Below are 19,964 nucleotides of genomic sequence, written 5' to 3' on the forward strand. Positions count from 1 at the left end.
CCATCATCATCCTCATCTGGTTGTAAGTAGGCAATCTAGTATATTATTAGTGACACTAATCTATAATTTGACTCACATTAAATGGACACTATAGCTTAATGAAGTGGTTCTGGTGTCTATAGCTGGTCCCTGCAGGCTTTTTAATCTAAACACACACTGTGTGCAGCACTGGCGTTAGTTCATATGGCAGATATGGCAGATGGGTAGGGCATTGTGATGTCACATGGGGGGGGGGCGGCACATTTTTTTTTTTTGTCTTGGGCGGCTAAATTCCTTGCACCGGCTCTGATCCTGGGCAGGTGCACCAGTCTACTGGAGACCCACAGACGGGGAGTGCACTGATTGCACTCTCCTCCTGCCCAGACCCATCTTTACCGCAGTGCAAGTGCCCTCTGCCCTCTGCCCCTAATTTACAGTGGTTCACACTCACAACAAGCAGTGCCTGGAGCCCTTTGCAGAGACGGGAACAAAGAGGTTCTGCGGCAGCTGGCCATCCTGCAAGCATTACATTAAACAGCTGTTCCCCATGCAGCCACAGGTGGCGCTGTGCTGGGAGAATGTGATTACTCTTCACTTCCTCCATTTAGTGTAGTATTTTAGGTGCTCAGGTATATGTATTATGATATGTGTCATACACTCACATGGATCAGAGCCATATAAGGACAGACTCAAATCTCACAGGTGAATGTGTTCTGAGGGACACAGACCCTCTTCAAGATAATATTTGGATGCCACACTCAGAAAGGAAACCGGAAAGAGTCCTGACCACTAGACACCAGGAACCCTGGCCAGTTTATTTTATTATCGCTTGCATGTATTATTTATTTTCATCATAGGTATCCTTGGGGACCTAATGTTCATGTTTTGTCTAAAGCCTCGTAAATTCTAGAACGTCTTCTGATCAGGAGAAATGTTGCCTACAACATCTACAGTGCCAAACGTTGTCTACCCCTGTTTTATACCATAATGTGTGAATGCTTTCCTCATCACGGACTAACCATAACACAGTCGAAGTAATAGTGCCTGTTTCTACCATGATAAATCTCTGCTTTTATGTAAAAAAAAAAATAATCATATTTTTCCTTTAACATTTTCGTCTTCGTCTGAAAATCATTCCCTGCTTCATCTCACTATTTCCAGATCACACAAATACAACACTAAAATATCAGCTCTCAACGTGTCTACAAAATAGCGAATTCTAGAAGATTTTGCTCGGCTTTTATCCTACTTGCAATGAACCAGTGAACATTTGTGCCAGCAGCTTTAGAACATGCCGTATCGCATATCAATATAGTCCATTCCTTATTTTTGATGTGCAATAGGCATTAAACACACTAGCACACGAACAAACACCTGGCCTGAAAAATCATACAGCAAAAAGAAGTCAAGGGTAGGAGGAGATTTGGAGAAATAAATGTCCATCACAGGCCACTAGATACTGATAAATGACATGTCAGAACCAGGTGCGTGAAATGAAGCGATGGCTATGATCACTTTTTTATGATCTACTGGCAAAGCCGCCCTACCAGATTCAGTAATGAGGTTCAAAAGCCACGGAGCACATGGAGCAACAATAAAAATAAGATATCTCTGACGTTAATCGTGATAACTTTTTTTTCATTATTTGCCTGCTAAATTAAATTTCATGCAGCAACCTGTGATTGCCATGTAAACTAACCCCATCACTCCCTGGAAAACCAGAAAGATATAATAATTGGTGTCTGTTTTGGAATTGATACAGGCTAAGTGCCGCTGTCACAGGTGCCATGGAATCTGCCAAATATTTGCAATCTCCAAATGAAGAATTGGGCAATTTTCTCTCGTAACTGTTTGAGCACCGTGACTTTATTCAGCTGTGCGTGAGTAGAGGTGGTTGCTGGTTTCTCTAGATCGCAAATGGTTAATTTAATTTTGTTACCTTTATGTATAATGCATGGCAGTGACTGGAAAGAAAAAATGTAATTTTGCCCCGAGCCTACGTGATAGATGGATTTCAAATTGTTAGTTCAGCTAGATTTACAATCACTATATTTTTCTCCTATTCAATTCGTATGAAAACATTTACGCGGGTTCTTAAATCTAGCCAGCTGCATGTCGTACTGGCATTATAAATAAATAGATTCTGGATAGCGTGCTATCCCAGCACAGCTGCAATCCTTAAATACTGCAATTTTTATTTCTTGCTATAAAAACAAAGAGCAAGGGTGAAATAACGAATGAATCTAAAATTAATAAAATGCAGTTATGAATATCCACCATCACATATATTTGCTATGTGGCTTGCAGCAGATAAAAAACACTGAAGAGGAAACGATATATTAAAAATTACACTTGTGACATTTATATTCTGATTGTGTTTAACCTCTTCAGTAAGAGGAGTAGGCAAATACAATGAGACCCCCCCGCAACCATTTTAGGCCTGGGGACTGGTGAATCTTACCTTTGGTATCGTTGTGCCTTTAATATGATGACGCCATTAATTCCACACTCTGTCCTTCCTTTGGCATGCACGTCAAATTGACACTCACACCCAAGACCTCCAATGGAATTGTGTTGATTCTCGCATAGTGACACACTTTCCCACAAGGGATGTGACGCTGGCATACCTCCCAATTATAGTTGCAGAAATTATCATTAGAATAGGTTTCCTGGATAACACAGAAGCTACCTTCCTGCACCCAAAAAGTAGGAAACAGGAGGGTGGTTTAAAATGTATACATTTTGCATGTGTGTCTGTATGTGTGGCAGTTTATCTATCTGTGTGTCTGTATGTGTATCTGTGTGTCAGTGTGTGCACCTGTGTATCTGTGTTTGCCTGTGTATCTGTATGTGTGTAGCTGCATGCCTGTGTATCCAAATCTGCGTCAGTATGTGTATATATGTGTGTGTGGGTATATGTAGCAGTGTGTGTGTACATCTCAGCATTCAAATGCCAACACTACACACAAATACACCCCCTGCATGTAAATGTCAACACTACTTACAGACACTCCCCTACATTCAAAGACAAAGACTACACACAAGTAAAACTGCTTTCAAATGGCCACAGTACAAAAAAATCACACAACACAACACTACACACAAATACACCCCAACATCCACACACATACTCCATACAAAAACATACAAACATTCAAAAATACAAACACTACACCGTGCTAAATACAACCCTGCAAGGACAGGCAAATGGTAGATCCACAGCTGGCAAAGCATTGTGGGGGGTTGTATGACAGACGGGATCTACCTTTTTTCCATTCTTGCGATAGGAAGGCCCCCAAAAATTCTTGCACTAGGGCCCTTTCTACATTAGTTCCACCACTGCTGTGATATACTGCGTAACATTCAGTTAGGAAGATAAAGGGATGCCTGCCTAAGGTGCCAAAGTTATACTGCGGAAAACACAAAACTTGTCTTTTCCTTTTTTTTTTGAAAATCTAAAGAGATGTGAATGTGAAGAAAAACACAGCATGAATATGAGGGGCAGAACCAATCAAATTTCCTTAAATTGTGTTGGTGTCCAGACTCTTCCTTTAAGTGTAAAACAACCATGACAGAATAATTATATCACGTGACGTAAAGGGGTTGAAAGATCACTAGCATCGAGAGAGCTTTCAGGATGCATTCAGGACATATAGTTGTTGTTTTTTTCTTCAGATCAGTAAGCTATTGTTCCCCATTCTGAGCTCTCAGCAGACTTGAACCAATGTAAAAAAAAAACTACCATTTTCTACTAGCCTTCCTTCAAAAGTGAATTAAAAAGCTATAATCTAGTTTGTAGGCCCTAAAGACAGCCTGTATCATCGAAAGAGGCACAGCCAGTGCTATCTTGTGGTTAATTCCTAGCAACCTTACACAAGGCCTGGCATTAAAAGTGATCTCATTGTCTCATCTTGCTCTTGGGAAGTATGTTTGGCCAAAGACCTACCAGGCTTATCTAAAAATCCAGTAGAAAGCAATTGGATTTTTTCCAGCATTTCTCTTTCTCTCTCCCTGCTTCTGAAGCCTCAGATAAGTAACTACCATAATCGTTGTAATCCTTCAAAAGCTCTGAGGTCATTTCTCCATTCATAAGTGGGTGGAAGTGTTAGAAAACGTATTTTTTCACTTCAGGGATATTTCACAGCACATTAAACACTGAAGAGCACATTCACATATCCTGCAACCCGTGCCATCTTTTAATTTTCACAGAACACTGCTATACCAGCTTTTAGAATCTCAACTAACTACACAAGGATCAAAATGAAACTTGCAAACTAAAATTAAAGTGACACTATAGTCACCAAAACAACTTTAGCTTAATGAAGCAGGTATAGTGTATAGCTCATACCCCTGCAGTCTCACTGCTGATTTCACTGCCATTTAGGAGTTAAATCACTTTTTTTTTCTGCTAATGCAGCTCAAGCCACACCTCCCATGGCAGTGACTCACACAGACTTCATGAAAAAAATGGTTTCACTTTTAGTCAGATGTTGACTTGCTTTTAACTTGCTTTAAAAGTTTTTAACTCCTGCTCAGTAAATTGAACTTTAATTACACATACAGGAGGATCGTGTAGGGGCCATTATTAACAAGAGATAAGAAATTCTAAATTAAACAGAATTTGCAATAAAAGAAGTGTAAATATTAGATGATTCTTTACAGGAAGTGTTTAGGAAGGCTGTGCAAGTCACATGCATGCAGGTGTGACTAGGGCTGCACGAACAAAGTGATTTAACTTCAAAATGGCAGAGAATTGAGCAGTGAGACTGCAGGTGCATGATCTATACACAAGTACTGCTTCATTAAGCTAAAGTTGTTTTGGTGACTTAATGTCCCTTTAATCTGGCCTGCTAAAAATATAAAGAGTAAAATAGCAGGACATCTGCCACAGCTACACAATGCTCTGTGTGAATAATAAATAATAATAATAAATACATTAAGTAGTGTGAATCCAGACATAATTCTTAAAAAAAACTAGTGGCGCATCACTTGTGGGCAAAACACATATAAAATATGCATTTTTGAGTATTCTTACCTCTGGAATCCCCAACCTTGGCTTTGTGTACTCGATTATTCTACCTCCTCCTATCCTTGACCTGTCTCCGGTTATCCTTATTCTATATTAGGACTCTATTCTTTACGTTAAGCCACTCTAAGGTCCAGTAAAACATACCGTATATACTCGAGTATAAGCCGAGTTTTTCAGCACATTTTTTGTGCTGAAAAACCCTAACTCGGCTTATACTCGAGTCACTGTCTGTATTATGGCAATTTACATTGCCATAATACAGACTGGGGGCTGTGGGGGCTGCAGAGTGTTTACTTACCTCTCCTGCAGCTCCTGTCAGCTCCCTTCTCCTCTGCGCCGGTCCGTTCAGCACCTCTGTCAGCTCCCAGTGTAAATCTCGCGAGAGCCGCGGGGTCATAGTGCGGCTCTCGCGAGACTTACACTGTGAGCTGACAGGGGAGCTGACCGGACCGGTGCGGAGGAGAAGGGAGCTGACAGGAGCTGCAGGAGAGGTAAGTAAACTCTCTGCCAGCCCCCTTCCCCCCCACTGAACTGCCAATGCCACTGGACCACCAGGGAAGGAGAGCCCCCCTCCCTGCCATGTATCAAGCAGGGAGGGGTGACGAAAAAAATAATAAAAATAAAATAATATTAAATAATAATAATAATAAAAAAAGAATAATATTATAACAAATTTTTTTTAAATAATAATTACAAAAAAAAATTAAAATGCCCACCCCCCACCAAGGCTCTGCAACACAAACACACACTGCATCACACACACACTGCATCACACACACACACACTGCATCACACACACACACTGCATCACACACACACACACACACTAGCACGCATACACACACTCACACTGCACTCAAATACACTCACACTGCATTCATACACACACTCACACTGCACTTATACACTCACAATGCACTCATACACACACTGCATTCATACACACACACACTGCATTCATACACACACACTGCATCACACACACACTGCATCACACACACACACTTTTTTAGAATCTAATTTTATTTAGAAATTTACCAGTAGCTGCTGCATTTCCCACCCTAGTCTTATACTCGAGTCAATACGTTTTCCCAGTTTTTTTGGGTAAAATTAGGGGCCTCGGCTTATATTCGGGTCGGCTTATACTCGAGTATATATGGTACTTATCTCTTTGTTAATTATTGCCTCTAGCTTGTGTGTCGGGATAGTACCTTGATAAAAACAAGCCATATCGTGATCTGAAATAAGTGCTTGAAGAGAATGTTCTGGTTGTGCCACTGTTGTATTGACTAATGGAAGTCAAAATAACATCGTGTTATGGTTTTGATTTACTATTTTTTTGGTTTTATTACTTTAACTGAAAGGGACATTCCAAACGCCACAATCACTACAGTTTACTGTAATGGTTATACTGCCAGGAGTGTCCCGGTACCCTCCAGGAATAAGTAATCAAGATGATTAAGAGTGGTTTATCACACTACATGCCTGGTATCTGCCCCAACCTCCTCTGCTGCCAGAAGCTCCTACCATGGCAGGACTTTAGTTCATTAGAGCTCCTTGCAAGAGTTTTCAGCATAAGGAGAGGTAGCGAAAGGCACCCAGTATGTTCTGAAGTCATTCTTAAATTATTTGATTACTTACTCTGAAAGGGCATCAAGGACACTCCTGGCACCATAACCACTAAAGCAAAAAAAAAAAAATCTTGTGTCAGAGAAAATGACACATGGTGTTATACAATTTGTCATAGTCATTCTTAAAAAAAAAAAAAAACACATTTCAATGTTATTCTATGGTGTAGTTTCCGGTGAAGTCGTGTTCCCCTTTAAACTCTATATGCTGACTAAACATCATAGTTGGCCACATTTGATGAGCTGGATGTGGAGTTATCATATGTGTATTTTTACTGTGCCTTGCAGAAACAAGTTGTAAAGGTACCTCAATTTCCAGGTGTCCTTATTTTAAGACTTGACATTTCGGTAGGAAATGTTTAAAGTTAAGAAATAGAAAACATCAAAACTGCTCAAGTCTAACTTGGCAAATTAGTTTTGTTTTATCACTTCGTTCCAAAACGTAAACTTCACACCTTCACTAAAAGAACAATTCGAGAACTTTTATTGGAATTTACAGAACATAATTTCAATTTACATATAAGTGCATTCAGTATTCTCTTTGTGGCCACTGGCAATCTCTTATTTCAACAATTTGCAATCATGCTTCACTTGTCAGTTTTAATAAGTGCTCTGGCATGATGTGGTGCCTTCTTCTATACGTTGCTTACCATTTAACCTTTTTCTATTGAATTTAATAGTCTAAATTCAATTGCAATCAACACGGCATAAAACAGTCATTCTAAAAAGAATACCGTAGACAGATAGAAAATCTATCGCCAGTTATTTACACATGACATTTCCATAATACAACTGAAGTTTTATTGAATTTCTTAGAATGTATATGTAGACAGTAAGCTCACTAACGATATACTGATAATATATACTGCATATGTATATGCATGTGGAAGATTGGTAAAGCACAATAACCTTCGGTATAGGTATAGATAATACTGTCTCATCCAATAATTACTATCTACATACTGATAATAATACTATTCAGCTGGTTATATTATGGGTAATATCATTACGCTGTGTAATATGAGCTTAGGTGCGTGCTAAGTATCTTAGTGTTTTTTTTATCTTTTTTTTTCAATGTTGTAAACAAACAGAGAAAATAAATAGATATATGCTAAATATATCAACTTGATCAGTTTTATAACAGAGTACCTGGTATTGAAGTTTATAAGCAAACATCATCAGGAAAACTTCAAATATAAAAAAAATGTAAAAAAAAAAAAAACTAATTTAAAAGTATGGATAAGAGAATTGTTTTGGACGGCCAAGGTGTGTTATTTTCCCAATCTTCCTCAACAGATAGTAAACTGATGCAAAGTCTGGGGACTAAATTAGGGACAGAGAGGGAATGTTGGCCCTGCATTACATCCTGTCAATCTTGAACCCATTTTGTCCCTTTTATGCTACCTTGTTCTATGTAGACTTTGTTTTCATACTTTTCCCTTCAGGGATATTATCTTTGCCTCAGTGAATTTTTTTTTTTTGTATATTTTCATTGAGGTAGGGACCCCAACATTTTTTTACTTCTTAATGATACTCTGCAAATAAGTGGAATTTCGCTGGTAAACCCAGTTTATAATCAGTACCCAGTGTTTCTTTATCTGGACTTTATATAATTTTAGTGCTGATCGGGAACAGAAACACAGTTGCACAACAGAAGTGGTGAAATTAATATTTTTTTACACTAAGGACACTATTGTTACTTGCTCCTTTTTTTTTTTTTATTTAGTAAAATATTCCCAAGAAGGTAGCAAACTTCTATCCTCTGCCTATTGTCTGAAAATGTAACACAACCAAAGCCATAATTTCTGTGAGAGAAAGGCCACGTCGCAGAGCCCTCGCTTATAGCATTGTTTTCTGTTTGTCATGTCATTCTAAAACAAAGACCATTTTGAGAATTGATTGCACACTATGCGCCAGTTGAGCCATGCCATTTCCCCAGCTGGATAGCTAGACAAAGCAGAGGAGATGCTTATTTTGGCTCCGATCTCCTTTAAAGCGAGGTATAGTGCAACAATATATATTACATCTTCCATTTCTTGTCAAAGATATGTTTTAATTGTTTCACAGTTGACCTTCAAAATCAAATTGAGTTTTGTCCCTTGCTGTTATTCTTTTTCATTGCACGCATATAAATACTGCTTTAAAGATTTCCTGCAAACATTAAATAAGATAAAAAAAATAAAATATATACAAAGGTCTGGTAACAGTAGATTGAAGAATAATTCACTCACGAAACAGGTTTCAACAAAAATAAATCCCTTTGACTTAATGTAGGTTTATGGAACAGTTTGTCTCGGTCTGACAGATTGGATTTGTAATATAGTGTATTTGCTGTATAAAGTGCAGTCCAAAGTGTATATAAATAATGCAAAATAGAATTGCATATAGCAATTTTAATATTACTGCTGTAACCAAAATTGGTAACCATCGCAAGCCCAACTATTTATAGCTAAAACTCCCATCATGCTCCATGCTTAGATGTCTAAAATTAATTGGATTAGCATTGCAAGGCAGCATATAAAACGAGAGATTGCTATACTTGTGCAGAGGAATGCAGATAAATATAGTTGTTGTTATTATGAGAGGTGGCAAGCTTCCATAGTGTTAAAGTTGAAAATAATATATCGGTTGATTGAGCAGGATATTTAAAAAAAAAAAAAAAAAAAACCAATTATTTTGGCTTCAAATTTGCAAGTATTTTGGCAGATTTCCATTGTTCAATACATAACACTCTTCAAAATTATTTCTAATAAAAATATTTCACTCTGGTTAAGTATGGCAGACTTTGCCGCAAGATGATTGGGTAAAAAATCAGGTTATTTTCTTGAATTTGAAGGAATTCAGCTAATTTTAGTCAAGTTGCCCTGAATAAACAGAATAACTAGTAATTCATTTAGAACTGAATGCTATATTTAAATCAACATGTTTCACCTGACAATTATTTTTTAAACCAGCAAACACTTTTAGACAATGATACAAAAAATTTGCAAAGTAGGCAATCTTTGTTTATACACCTACTATAATAATATGGTCAGATTGCATTATTTGGCACACCTCTCAACTAGGGGAGTTTCTTTAGCTTCCCCCACCCCTTTACCTACCCTTCTCAGTTATGGAAGAAACAGGGCATCATGTGCAGCAGCAGGAGAGACAAACCTGGCACAGGTGTGGTGTCTGCTCTGCATAATCACACTGATCAGTCTCGCTCTCTTCACCTCATCAAGATGTTGCCAGGTTAAGACATCTTCCGGGTGTACATGTATATATCTGTCTGGCATGGCCAAGGTGCCTCCCACCCCTGCATCTGGAATGAGTGTTTAAAGCAGGAAATTGTGAAAAAAGCTACATTTTCAGCCTGCAGAGTGAAGCAACCTTCTCATGCAAAGCGGCTAGATACAGAAGTGTGTACCATGTTACATGGCACCCAGGGCAGAAATTTATTTTGACACTCTCCCCATTCTGTAACTGTACAAAAAAAAACATCTAGGGTCTCCCTCTGCACCACCCAATTCCTTTTAGTTAGGGAAATTTCATAATGTATATGAAAGTACCGGCTTTCATATACATACGCAATCATATTCAAACATACTTACATTCATTAAACATATACATTCATACACACACACGGACACATATACAGAGAGACACATTGACATACATACAAACTCGTATACAAAGATAGACACAAAAACGCACACATAGACTCACACAGTCACAAATTCATATTCCCTCACAGGATCATAAGCAAACACACATGGATAAATACACACAGCAAGTATATATGCACACAGACTGATATATACACGCATATATATACAAAAATATATCTGCTAAACTAACCAAGAGCACTACAACATAGTGTATAACTGTGTGGATAATGTGTCAAAAGTATAGTCCCAAATGGTCACTTACAATTTCAATAAAGGAAACATGCCTTGTATTTAATTTCCCTCAAAAGGGTTAAGTCTTCTGGATGTTATCAGATCATCATGTGTTGGCTGGAGATCATATAATATAGGTTAAAAGTGATGGATGTAATAATTCAGAGTCACCACTAGGGACGCCTAGTGGTGAATCTGAATTATTACAGCCATCATTTTTAAACTATATTGTAGGTTATGATGATATCCTAACTAATGAGTACCATTGCATTCTAATTATGTTTTTACCAGCCAAAATAAAAAAAAATGTGTTGTACATATCTAAACTTCAGAAAATTTACATTTAATTGTTTTGTTTTTTCCAGTGTTCATGATGGGATCTGGCATTTTGGTGTTTCCATTCGGCCTCAACTCTACTACTGTGAAAAAGTACTGTGAAAATTCAAGCATATACTATGCAGGAGACTGTCAGATTGGATGGGGTTTTATGTTGGCAATTGTTGGAGTCATGCTATCTGTGTTTTTGCCATTCTTTGCTAAATATGCACCAAAAGAACACACATCCCCAACCCCGATTCCTACAATTTTATAGTATTTTTGCAAACAACCATTTATGATCGGAAAGGATGGACATACGGTATTAGAGCACTTCTTTGCAGCTGTACGGCTAACATGTAGGTCAGACCACAAACCGCATTGATCGTCTTCCTTGAGCATGATTAACCTTCGAGCCTGGGAATTAAACAACTTTATTTGACACTGATTTTCTTGTTATTACGCCTTCCTTCATTTGCCAGTTCATTTCAAGATGTCTACCTCCTAACCTTAAATTTAAATTAGGGACATTAACCTGTATATTGAAAAATATTTCTTTTGATTCTTTTTTTTGAAGATCTTTTGGTCAAAAGTTAACAAAATTATACATTGTTCAATACTATTAATACCTTTAATGATTAATGATGAAAGGGAACACAATAGGTTTTGCTTATGTCCATGGTTAAGTCACAAAATGTGTATGAAATATACATTTTATATTTTTTCAAATTTGACAGTGATTTCTCATAATCATAAATATGTTTAAAATAACTTTCTTCTCTCCCTAATACATGACATGTAATAAATGAGATCAAGGGCAGGCTGGCACGTTTTGGATGAGTGTTACAGTGTTTCAGAAACACAGTGTACACTAAATACCCCAGGAAATCAGGCTAGTGCCTGCTGTACCTCTATTTACTCTGTGATATTCTATCGAAAGACTGTAGATGGAGAAGAAACATTATTAAACATGAAGAAGTTGCTTTTAGTGACCCAGTTCCATCAGCTTAGAGAAGCACAGGGGGTAAATTATATTGTCTATCTTGCCAGCCCAACCACCCCAGTAGTATATGTATGTCTTGTTGAAGTTAAAAAAAGGTAAAACCTAACTTTTTTTTCAGGTTGTTGCCAGTAAAACAAATCAATGTTTTAGTTCAAAATGCAAATTTCATCAGGACTGTCCTTTTTTACCTTCAACAAGACATTGGAGTGCTATCATTTTCTACAATTATATATTATTGCGGACAAGCACCGGGCTCTAAATAGAAAACTTACTGGAGTGCAGGCATATGGAAATTTTTACACATATATATATGTCAAACGTTTGCAGTAGCTTAATACTAGCCGTTAACGTTATGGTATACTTCCTTAAACTGTACATCACCTGTTGCATTGTTTAGTCTTTTATTTTACGCTTCACACTCAGGTCTGAACAAAATTTACTGTAAACAATTGCACTTTCACTCTGTGAAAAAATAAATAAAGCTAAGACATCCACGGGCCATGCTAGCAGAATTTAGGAGGCAGACATATAAATTCATCTTTGCAGTAGAAGAGGTACATTCATACAGTTGTGGGCTTATCAGTAACATTTTAAATACATTTTATTTCAAGGCAACTGGATGTTGTAAAGTTTGAAAAGAAAAATCTATAATTTCCATTTTTTTTTTCTTTCTAAATAAAATATTCTTCCCACTTTCATCTGTTTTCATCCAATTCTCATTATTTACACACTTTTTAGTTTCACCTGGTTTTCTTTCATTCCATTTCCCTGTCATGTTTCCTCTCGCTGAATCTTTTCATTCTTGTCTTTCATTGATTTAAATTAATCCGTTACTTGCTTTTAGCATTTGCTATCATTAAATGTAGCTCTCATTGAACCATTAATTGAAAAGCTTATTCCTCCTCTTCCACCAAATATCATTCCTTTCTAGTGTCTTAATTTCAACACCTCAATATGTCACCTAATTGCAGACAGTAAAACTCAACAAAGTCTGGGCCATAGAAGTGAAATTGTGGCCTGAACAACTTGATTTCCACCTGGACGAAACATGCCTAGTGGTTAAAGGATATGGAGACCTGGCAACATGATGGTTTTATGCAGGAAAGGTTAATGACGTACAATAGCCTATAAACCATAGAGAATGTAGCTGATCTGCACTGGGATTGTGTTCATACACCATTGACTATATGGTGCAAATCTTACATTACGCAACACAACAGACAAGTCACATTGTTTTCCAAAATGTGTGGATTCCATGACACACAACCTTTTTATAAGATGTCCCTCTTGTTCGCCTACACAAAAGAGTTTGAAACATATCATGTGTAATGAAGGGTACGTTAAAAGTAAAATATTTACGTTTTTGCTTAAAACGCATCTTTACTTAAATTCTGTAACACAAGCCAGTAACTTGCTATAGGCTGGATTCATTTTATAAAATAAAAGATTTGTAAAATTTCACAAGATTAAAAAAATTAATTGGTAAAGCGCCATGTTTAACTGTGTCAAATCCCTATAAAACGTATCCCATATATTGTAGTCACCAATAAAGCTTCTTCATTTATATGGAGCCCTGCACAGTTTCTTGCAGTGCTCATACAGTGTACAACTAATTTCACATTCCTATACAAAGACTGTAAAAACAAGTTGGATAAATTGAGCTTAAAATTCCCTTTAATGCTGAATGACTGTCATCAACTGTTGCTCCAAAACATTTGTTTTCTCAAAGAGCAGCTAATGTGTGCCATGGCTTCTGTTAGAAATTCACATGCTATCCCATGCTCCCACATCATATGCTGTGTTATGAGGTCCAGAAAACTGAGCAGGTCCTGCACCCATACTAATCAAGGAGTCCTTAGCTCATGATGCCTGATTTTTGCATTAAGCTGTGCAGTGGCATATGATTTAATGACAATGTGGGGGGTCTTCATGAACATCCTTTTCATTGTAACCTGTTCCCTGTGTTCTGGAATACAATAAATAAAAGTGGAAAACACTGGACTAACTCTATTAACTAGGTGGAATCTGCCATGTGTTCCTCCCTTATTAAGTTATAGACCAGGGGTTGGCAACCATTAAGTAGTACTGTGCCAAAATAACACAGCTTTAAAATTAGCTGTGTATGGTGCCGTATTTCGCTTGTGTTATTTATGGGTGCTGCAGTTGCTTTGTAATGTTGTATTTTTGCGTATGTGGGCTTTTGTATTATATATGTTTATGAGTAGCTTGTGGTATTATGTTTGATACCTATGATTGTGGGCTATTTGTGGATTTGTTTGTTTGGATGATATGTCACATTGTGTGTTTGGTGGTGTGTATGTCTGGTACTGCTTGTGGTATTGCATGTGAGAGGCTGCTTGTCTGGTTGTGTGCATGTATGTGGATTGTCAGTGGTGTGTTTGTGTGTTGGTTCCTTATATTATTTGTATGAGAAGAATGCTTCCTCTGCAGCTCTGTGTATATCTAGCAGTATGGGTGGCTTCCCTGGGGTCCAGTGGTGACCGGGCTGGCCAGGTACAGATCAAGGGCAGGAGCTGTGATAGCTGCTGTGGACTGCTCTACTCCAGTGCGGATTCCCATTCACAGTTGCTGGTAGGAAGTGATTTGAGATCACTTCTTCTAAGTGCTGCAATGTATAAATTGAGGATTGTCCCTGACCAACTGCAATCACTGCTCGGGTTGCACTAGCAGGTATCTGAAGTTTCACTGGAACTCATGATAGGCCAGCCTTGAGTGCGTGCAAAAACACATCAAGTGCTATGCATGGCACATGTGCCATGGGTTGCTGACCCCTGGGATAGACAGACAGATCCTCTATCCGCTATTCCATTAAGTTGCCTTCACTCATTGGATGGGGAAAGATGCAGTGGGTGTTCATGCTCACACATTATCATCAATGCACACTCTACTGCATTATGGGAATATATAGCATAATGTGCTGGGTAAAGTGGGTATTACTTGATTAGTGTTGGTGAACTCCACCAGCCAGGGAACCATTTATTTTCCTCTTGCACCACTTTTAGCACTGAATTATATTCAAATCAAATGCCTTTAAAGTACAACATAACATATTTTACAATTTCAGTCCTTAAGGGGTTGCATACATGTTGTTAAATGTTTCTGTTGTGTAGAAAAATAACAAAATATGCCTTTCATTACTTTACGTTGCAAATCATGTAAATCTTGAAAACAAAATTGTTCATTAGGTTAAAAAATATAATAAAAAATTCCGTATTCTTCCAAAAATTGCAGCATCTCTATATTATATAGGGAATCTTGAAAAGGCATGGACCAGCACCGATTTTAGATCTTATCCTGATTTGACCACTTGAGTTACATAATAGTCAATAGTGCTCTAACTTATATTGGACAAAGGTACAAGTGAATCAAAGAGGGTCTGGTTAACCTTACAGCATATGTAAATATAGGATGTTTACAGCGTGACTATGTTAAATGTACTTGTTTATTATATCAATCAATCTACCACACTGCCCATGATGTTGATGGCATAATAAACAACATCATTTAGTATGGTAGTGTTGTGGACTTCGTTTATATTGTCCATGCACAAAATTATACTTTCTGAATGTTTTGTGATATTGTATAAGGCGTCACAAATGACAACATTATATTGTAATAAATAATATATTCACAAACATGTTGCCACCGTACCAGCCTGTGCCTTTTAATAAAAGATCAATAGAACAAAATCTTATGTACCAGGGATGTTTATTAACTGCAAAACACTGTACATTCTGTAAAATATTGTTCCAAAATCCATTTTGTCTGTTCAGTGAATATTTGTAAAAAGAAAAAAATATATATATAATGAAGTCAAGTTCCTTCGTAGTGTCTTCAGAGCAAAACGGCTGTTATTATTATTTTGCCTTTTATTTATACTCAAATGTTTAGATTCCAATGTTAAGCGGTTAACTAAAATATATTTTTCATTGATTTTGTCACACTAATAAAGTACTTTTTATTCAAACTGATGGATTCAATTGTGTGGTTTGTTCTTTTAAACATCTGCAAATGTGAGCCTCATTCACAATAACTTTTACAAATGTTTTATGTATTAGTTTATCGTAAAACCTGGCAGCTACAAGGCAGTACAGTGTGTTATTTAACAGCTATTAGCTTACAGCACAGTATTTGAGATAATACTAAACTATAAAACAAATAAATAAAAATAAAATAACAATCACAAAAAAAGCTATTGGTAATGGCCTAACTAAACCAAATGCTGAAATTCACAGTTGCACTTGAACATGACCCAAGATGTGAATAATATTCAGAATAAGTCAGCATTACAAAAAAGAATCAGGAAAGACAAAATAGTAACCAATCCACTAACAAAAAGCGATAAGCCACCATATGAAAATATTAGATTTTCCCAATTTGTGCTTTGTTGTTAATCATATAAAAACATAACTTTGGTTGTGGAGAAATATGTAATGAGAATATGAGCAGATTTTTAGATTTTCTATCAATCTCTTATTGCTCTTCCCAAGTGCCATTCTTACTCTCCAACCCAATCACAGGCTTCTTAGTTCCAAATCTAAGTACCAGCACCAAAACGGTTTTACTGCTACTGCTCAAACTCTCCTTTGTTTCTCCTCTCAAACCCAGCTAACCATATTTCTATATCCAATACTCAATAACCTTATGCTTACTCCAATGTAGCCATACATCCTTCCCCCAACACACAACCACCTAAACAAGTAGAACCACGATGTACTTATTCTCTTTTATAAAAAATACTCAGTATAAACTCAAAATAGATAACATTAATCTAGCATAAACTCAAAATAGCATTTAAATTACACATAAAATGCCAATAAATAAAACTATACTATAAGCCTGCTCCCAATAGCAAAGGTATTTTGTTAAACTTCAAGGTTGCAGTGACATGGAAATGTTGATGCAAAAAGATAGCAAGCACCAAAATGGCACAATACAAGTCTATACACTATACTAAACCACACGTAAATAAATAAAATAAAAACCAAACACTACCACCCGTACACCATTGTGTTATATGTAGATACAGTTTACCAGCCTGTTTTGTAACCTCTCAGCTATAAAGAATAATTTTCTAGGGAAACTTCAATGTAACAACAGGCAACGGGTTAGTTACACTGATTGTGGACCTCATTTAATTATTTTTTCTTCTAACTGTTAGTTTTTATTTTCATTTCCATTCATTTGTTATTCTATGTGTTTAGATTTTATCATATGAGTTAGTTAGTCAGATACTTAGCATTGCTATTGCTCTACTGATAATTTGTTCTATATTTTGAAATGTAATCAACTTCAATTTTATCATGAATACCAACAATTTATTGAAGAACAAAGAAACATAGAATGTGACGGCAGATAAGAACTCCCTCACTGTGTTAAACTCTACCACTTCAGCTGGACGGCTATTCTATGCATCTGCTACCCTCTCAGTAAAGTAATATTTCCTGCAGTTATTTTTAAACCTTTGCTCCTTTAATTTAAGACTATGCCCTCTTGTTGTGGTAATTTCGCTTCTTTTCAATACAGTCTCTTCCTTTACTGTGTTGATTCCTCCCTGTCTCGTCTATCCTCCAAGCTATACATATTAAGGTCCTTTAACCTTTCCTGGTAAGTTTTATCCTGCAGTCCATGAACCAGTTTATGTGTCAATAACCTCTTAATGTGTGGGGTCCACATTGCATGAGACTAGTAATATATACATAAAATAAACAAAAAATGTATTTAAAAAACGTCAAGCAAAATTACAAGATAATTGACAGTTTTTAATAAATCAGGTGAACAAACACAATCTCAAACCAAAATAAAAATCTAAAAGCACATTCACTCTAGACTTCAAGTGCATTAGATATAACAAATTACAATAATGCATGGCACACCCAGCGAAGAATGTAAAAGGTCACATAAATAATTTTTTTGCCTGTCTTTGAAGTAAATATAATTTTATTATACATAGTCTACACATGCTAAAATGTACTGTTATACGCAGCTACTCATATGATGCCTCACATTTATTATTAATGTTCTATGTGTTTGTTGAATAAACAGGCAGCACATTTAGACACAAATGATCTTCTGGATTATTATTGCTGAGCTAAAGCAGGTAGAATATTCTATTAACAGAAGGCAACAGATACTTGTAAAAATAAAAATTACTCTCAGTTCGTCACAAACATTTTTGTCAAGCATATCAACTTTCAATCACAGTGCATTCGTCACAAACTCAGATATCTTGTGATGCAATTACTGTGCATTTTGCATCCATTGCAAGCATCTAGAAAAAAATAAATGAAATCTACTACATTTCATTGAATGTTTTAGTATACTTTTCCATCTCTTCATTAGCAGCATTAATGAATTCTTTAAAGGTCTGTAGCTCTGTACCAGAAGCAGGTCTCACAGACACACATTTCAGTATGTTTCTTTTTTTGTCATAGTTTCCCACTGACCTATGAACTCGACCTCTGATTAATCTTGGTAGCTCTCTATCCTAAAAAGAAGGAGGTATATTAGATATTGTAAGGAGCCATTATTTCAATAAATATTTATCTTTCATCTCCTAATTGTGATTATATATGTCCTGAAGATCGGTTATGATATGATATTAGAATCCCATGTTACTAGCTTTTGGGTTGGACTGCTTGCATCTTTTTTTTTCTTTTTTATTAACTGGTATAGCAATAATAACCATTATTTTGACAGTTCGTGCTAGAAATTCTCACTAGTCTACCTCTTATGAGTCAAAATATCTAGCAACCAAGTTAAAAAGATGCAGTAACATTGATCATATGAGTAACTTTCAATCTCCTGACTAGTTACAATTTTCTGACTGAGAAAACTTTTTTTGCCAAGGTCTGTTTATCTTTATTGGATTGTAAAAACTAATTTATATTACTGGAAGTGACAATGCTATATTTAACATTATAATAGAGAGAGAGAAAACATACTATTTCATAGAAAATACAAGGAACACAGCTCTTGCCATCACGCATGAGAAATAATTTTGACCCATGATCTCCAGAAGTTACAGCAGAATCAAGTGTTGCTAGAAAATAAAAAAGGGAAAAAGAAAACATAAAATGTTTTTGTCTACATTTGCTCCTAAACATTTTTAATCGTCATTACAATTGTGAGCCAAGCATCATTCCCTAGTAACCTCTGTGCATTCGATAGAATCAAGATGTAAGTCAACCAAGTTGTAATAACTACTTAAGAGGGTGACATCATGAATAAAATATTAAATGAACTATTTTCCACAAATTATTAAACGCCACTTTGAAATAAAAAAATTATGTGCAAGTTATCTCCCCTATTTATTTTGTTTTAGTTCTTTCAGCTAAGAGCAGTATGAACTTCACTTTAAAGGAACATTCCAAACTTCTTGTAGTGGCTATGGTGACAGGAGTGCCTTGCAACCCCCACTCCCAAATTGTATGGTGTCATACAATTTTCAATAGATCTACCATTTTATATGTATTTACTATTTTTAATTTGTTATACACCTACCCAACAACTCAAATAACAGGGGGATCTTGTCTGTGTATTCACTCCAATGTTTCATGCTTTCTATTGTTGCAGGTAATATTCGCAATGAATTTTCCTTTTCTTTGACAGTCATCTGGTGCAATGGAACAGCCTTTAAAAAAGAGAAAGCATGTTACATAATGTACAATTAACCAAATTCTGAATGCACAAATATGACTTCGAGTTACATTCAATCTTTACATACATATTCCACAATACTTATTTACAACTGTTCACAATCTACTAACACCTGACATTACATCTTAACCCCTTGAGGAACAAAGATCTTTTTGAGCTGCAACACATTTGTGACCATGGCCTCTTTTGCCATGTGTTCTGTTTACCACAATTTCACCCATTACGTTTATTATTACTAATGTAGTGCCAAACACCTAATTATAACCAGACAAGTTGGACACACAGGAACAGAAGGGTAAGACGTAATTCTTCGGCAAAGCGTAGGGGCCTAGACGTGACATACTAGATAGGTGGGAGCAACATTATGTAGAGATTTGTCAGCAAGCACTAGAATTATAAATTGAGTCCTATATTTTATGGGAAGCCAATGCAGGAACTGAAAGAGAGGC

At 36.5% G+C, this 19,964-nt stretch overlaps 2 protein-coding genes across 2 annotated transcripts in view; one reads left to right on the plus strand and one right to left on the minus strand.

Moving 5' to 3' along the window:
* ASPA (aspartoacylase) overlaps positions 1 to 19,964 on the plus strand; it is a 186,575-nt gene that overhangs the window by 103,230 nt on the left and 63,381 nt on the right. The window lies entirely within an intron of this gene.
* The window catches only part of SPATA22 (spermatogenesis associated 22), a 34,323-nt gene continuing 32,175 nt past the window's right edge, over positions 17,817 to 19,964 (minus strand). Inside the window, exons 7-9 of the mRNA XM_063441509.1 lie at positions 19,360 to 19,489; positions 18,801 to 18,898; positions 17,817 to 18,343 (exon numbers count right to left, since the gene is read on the minus strand). Of these exons, the coding sequence (XP_063297579.1) occupies positions 18,152 to 18,343; positions 18,801 to 18,898; positions 19,360 to 19,489 (420 nt within the window). The 3' untranslated portion in view covers positions 17,817 to 18,151. The remainder of the gene's footprint in view (positions 18,344 to 18,800; positions 18,899 to 19,359; positions 19,490 to 19,964) is intronic.

This window comes from Pelobates fuscus, chromosome 1 (genome assembly GCF_036172605.1).
Source record: "Pelobates fuscus isolate aPelFus1 chromosome 1, aPelFus1.pri, whole genome shotgun sequence".
Lineage (NCBI taxonomy): Eukaryota > Metazoa > Chordata > Amphibia > Anura > Pelobatidae > Pelobates > Pelobates fuscus.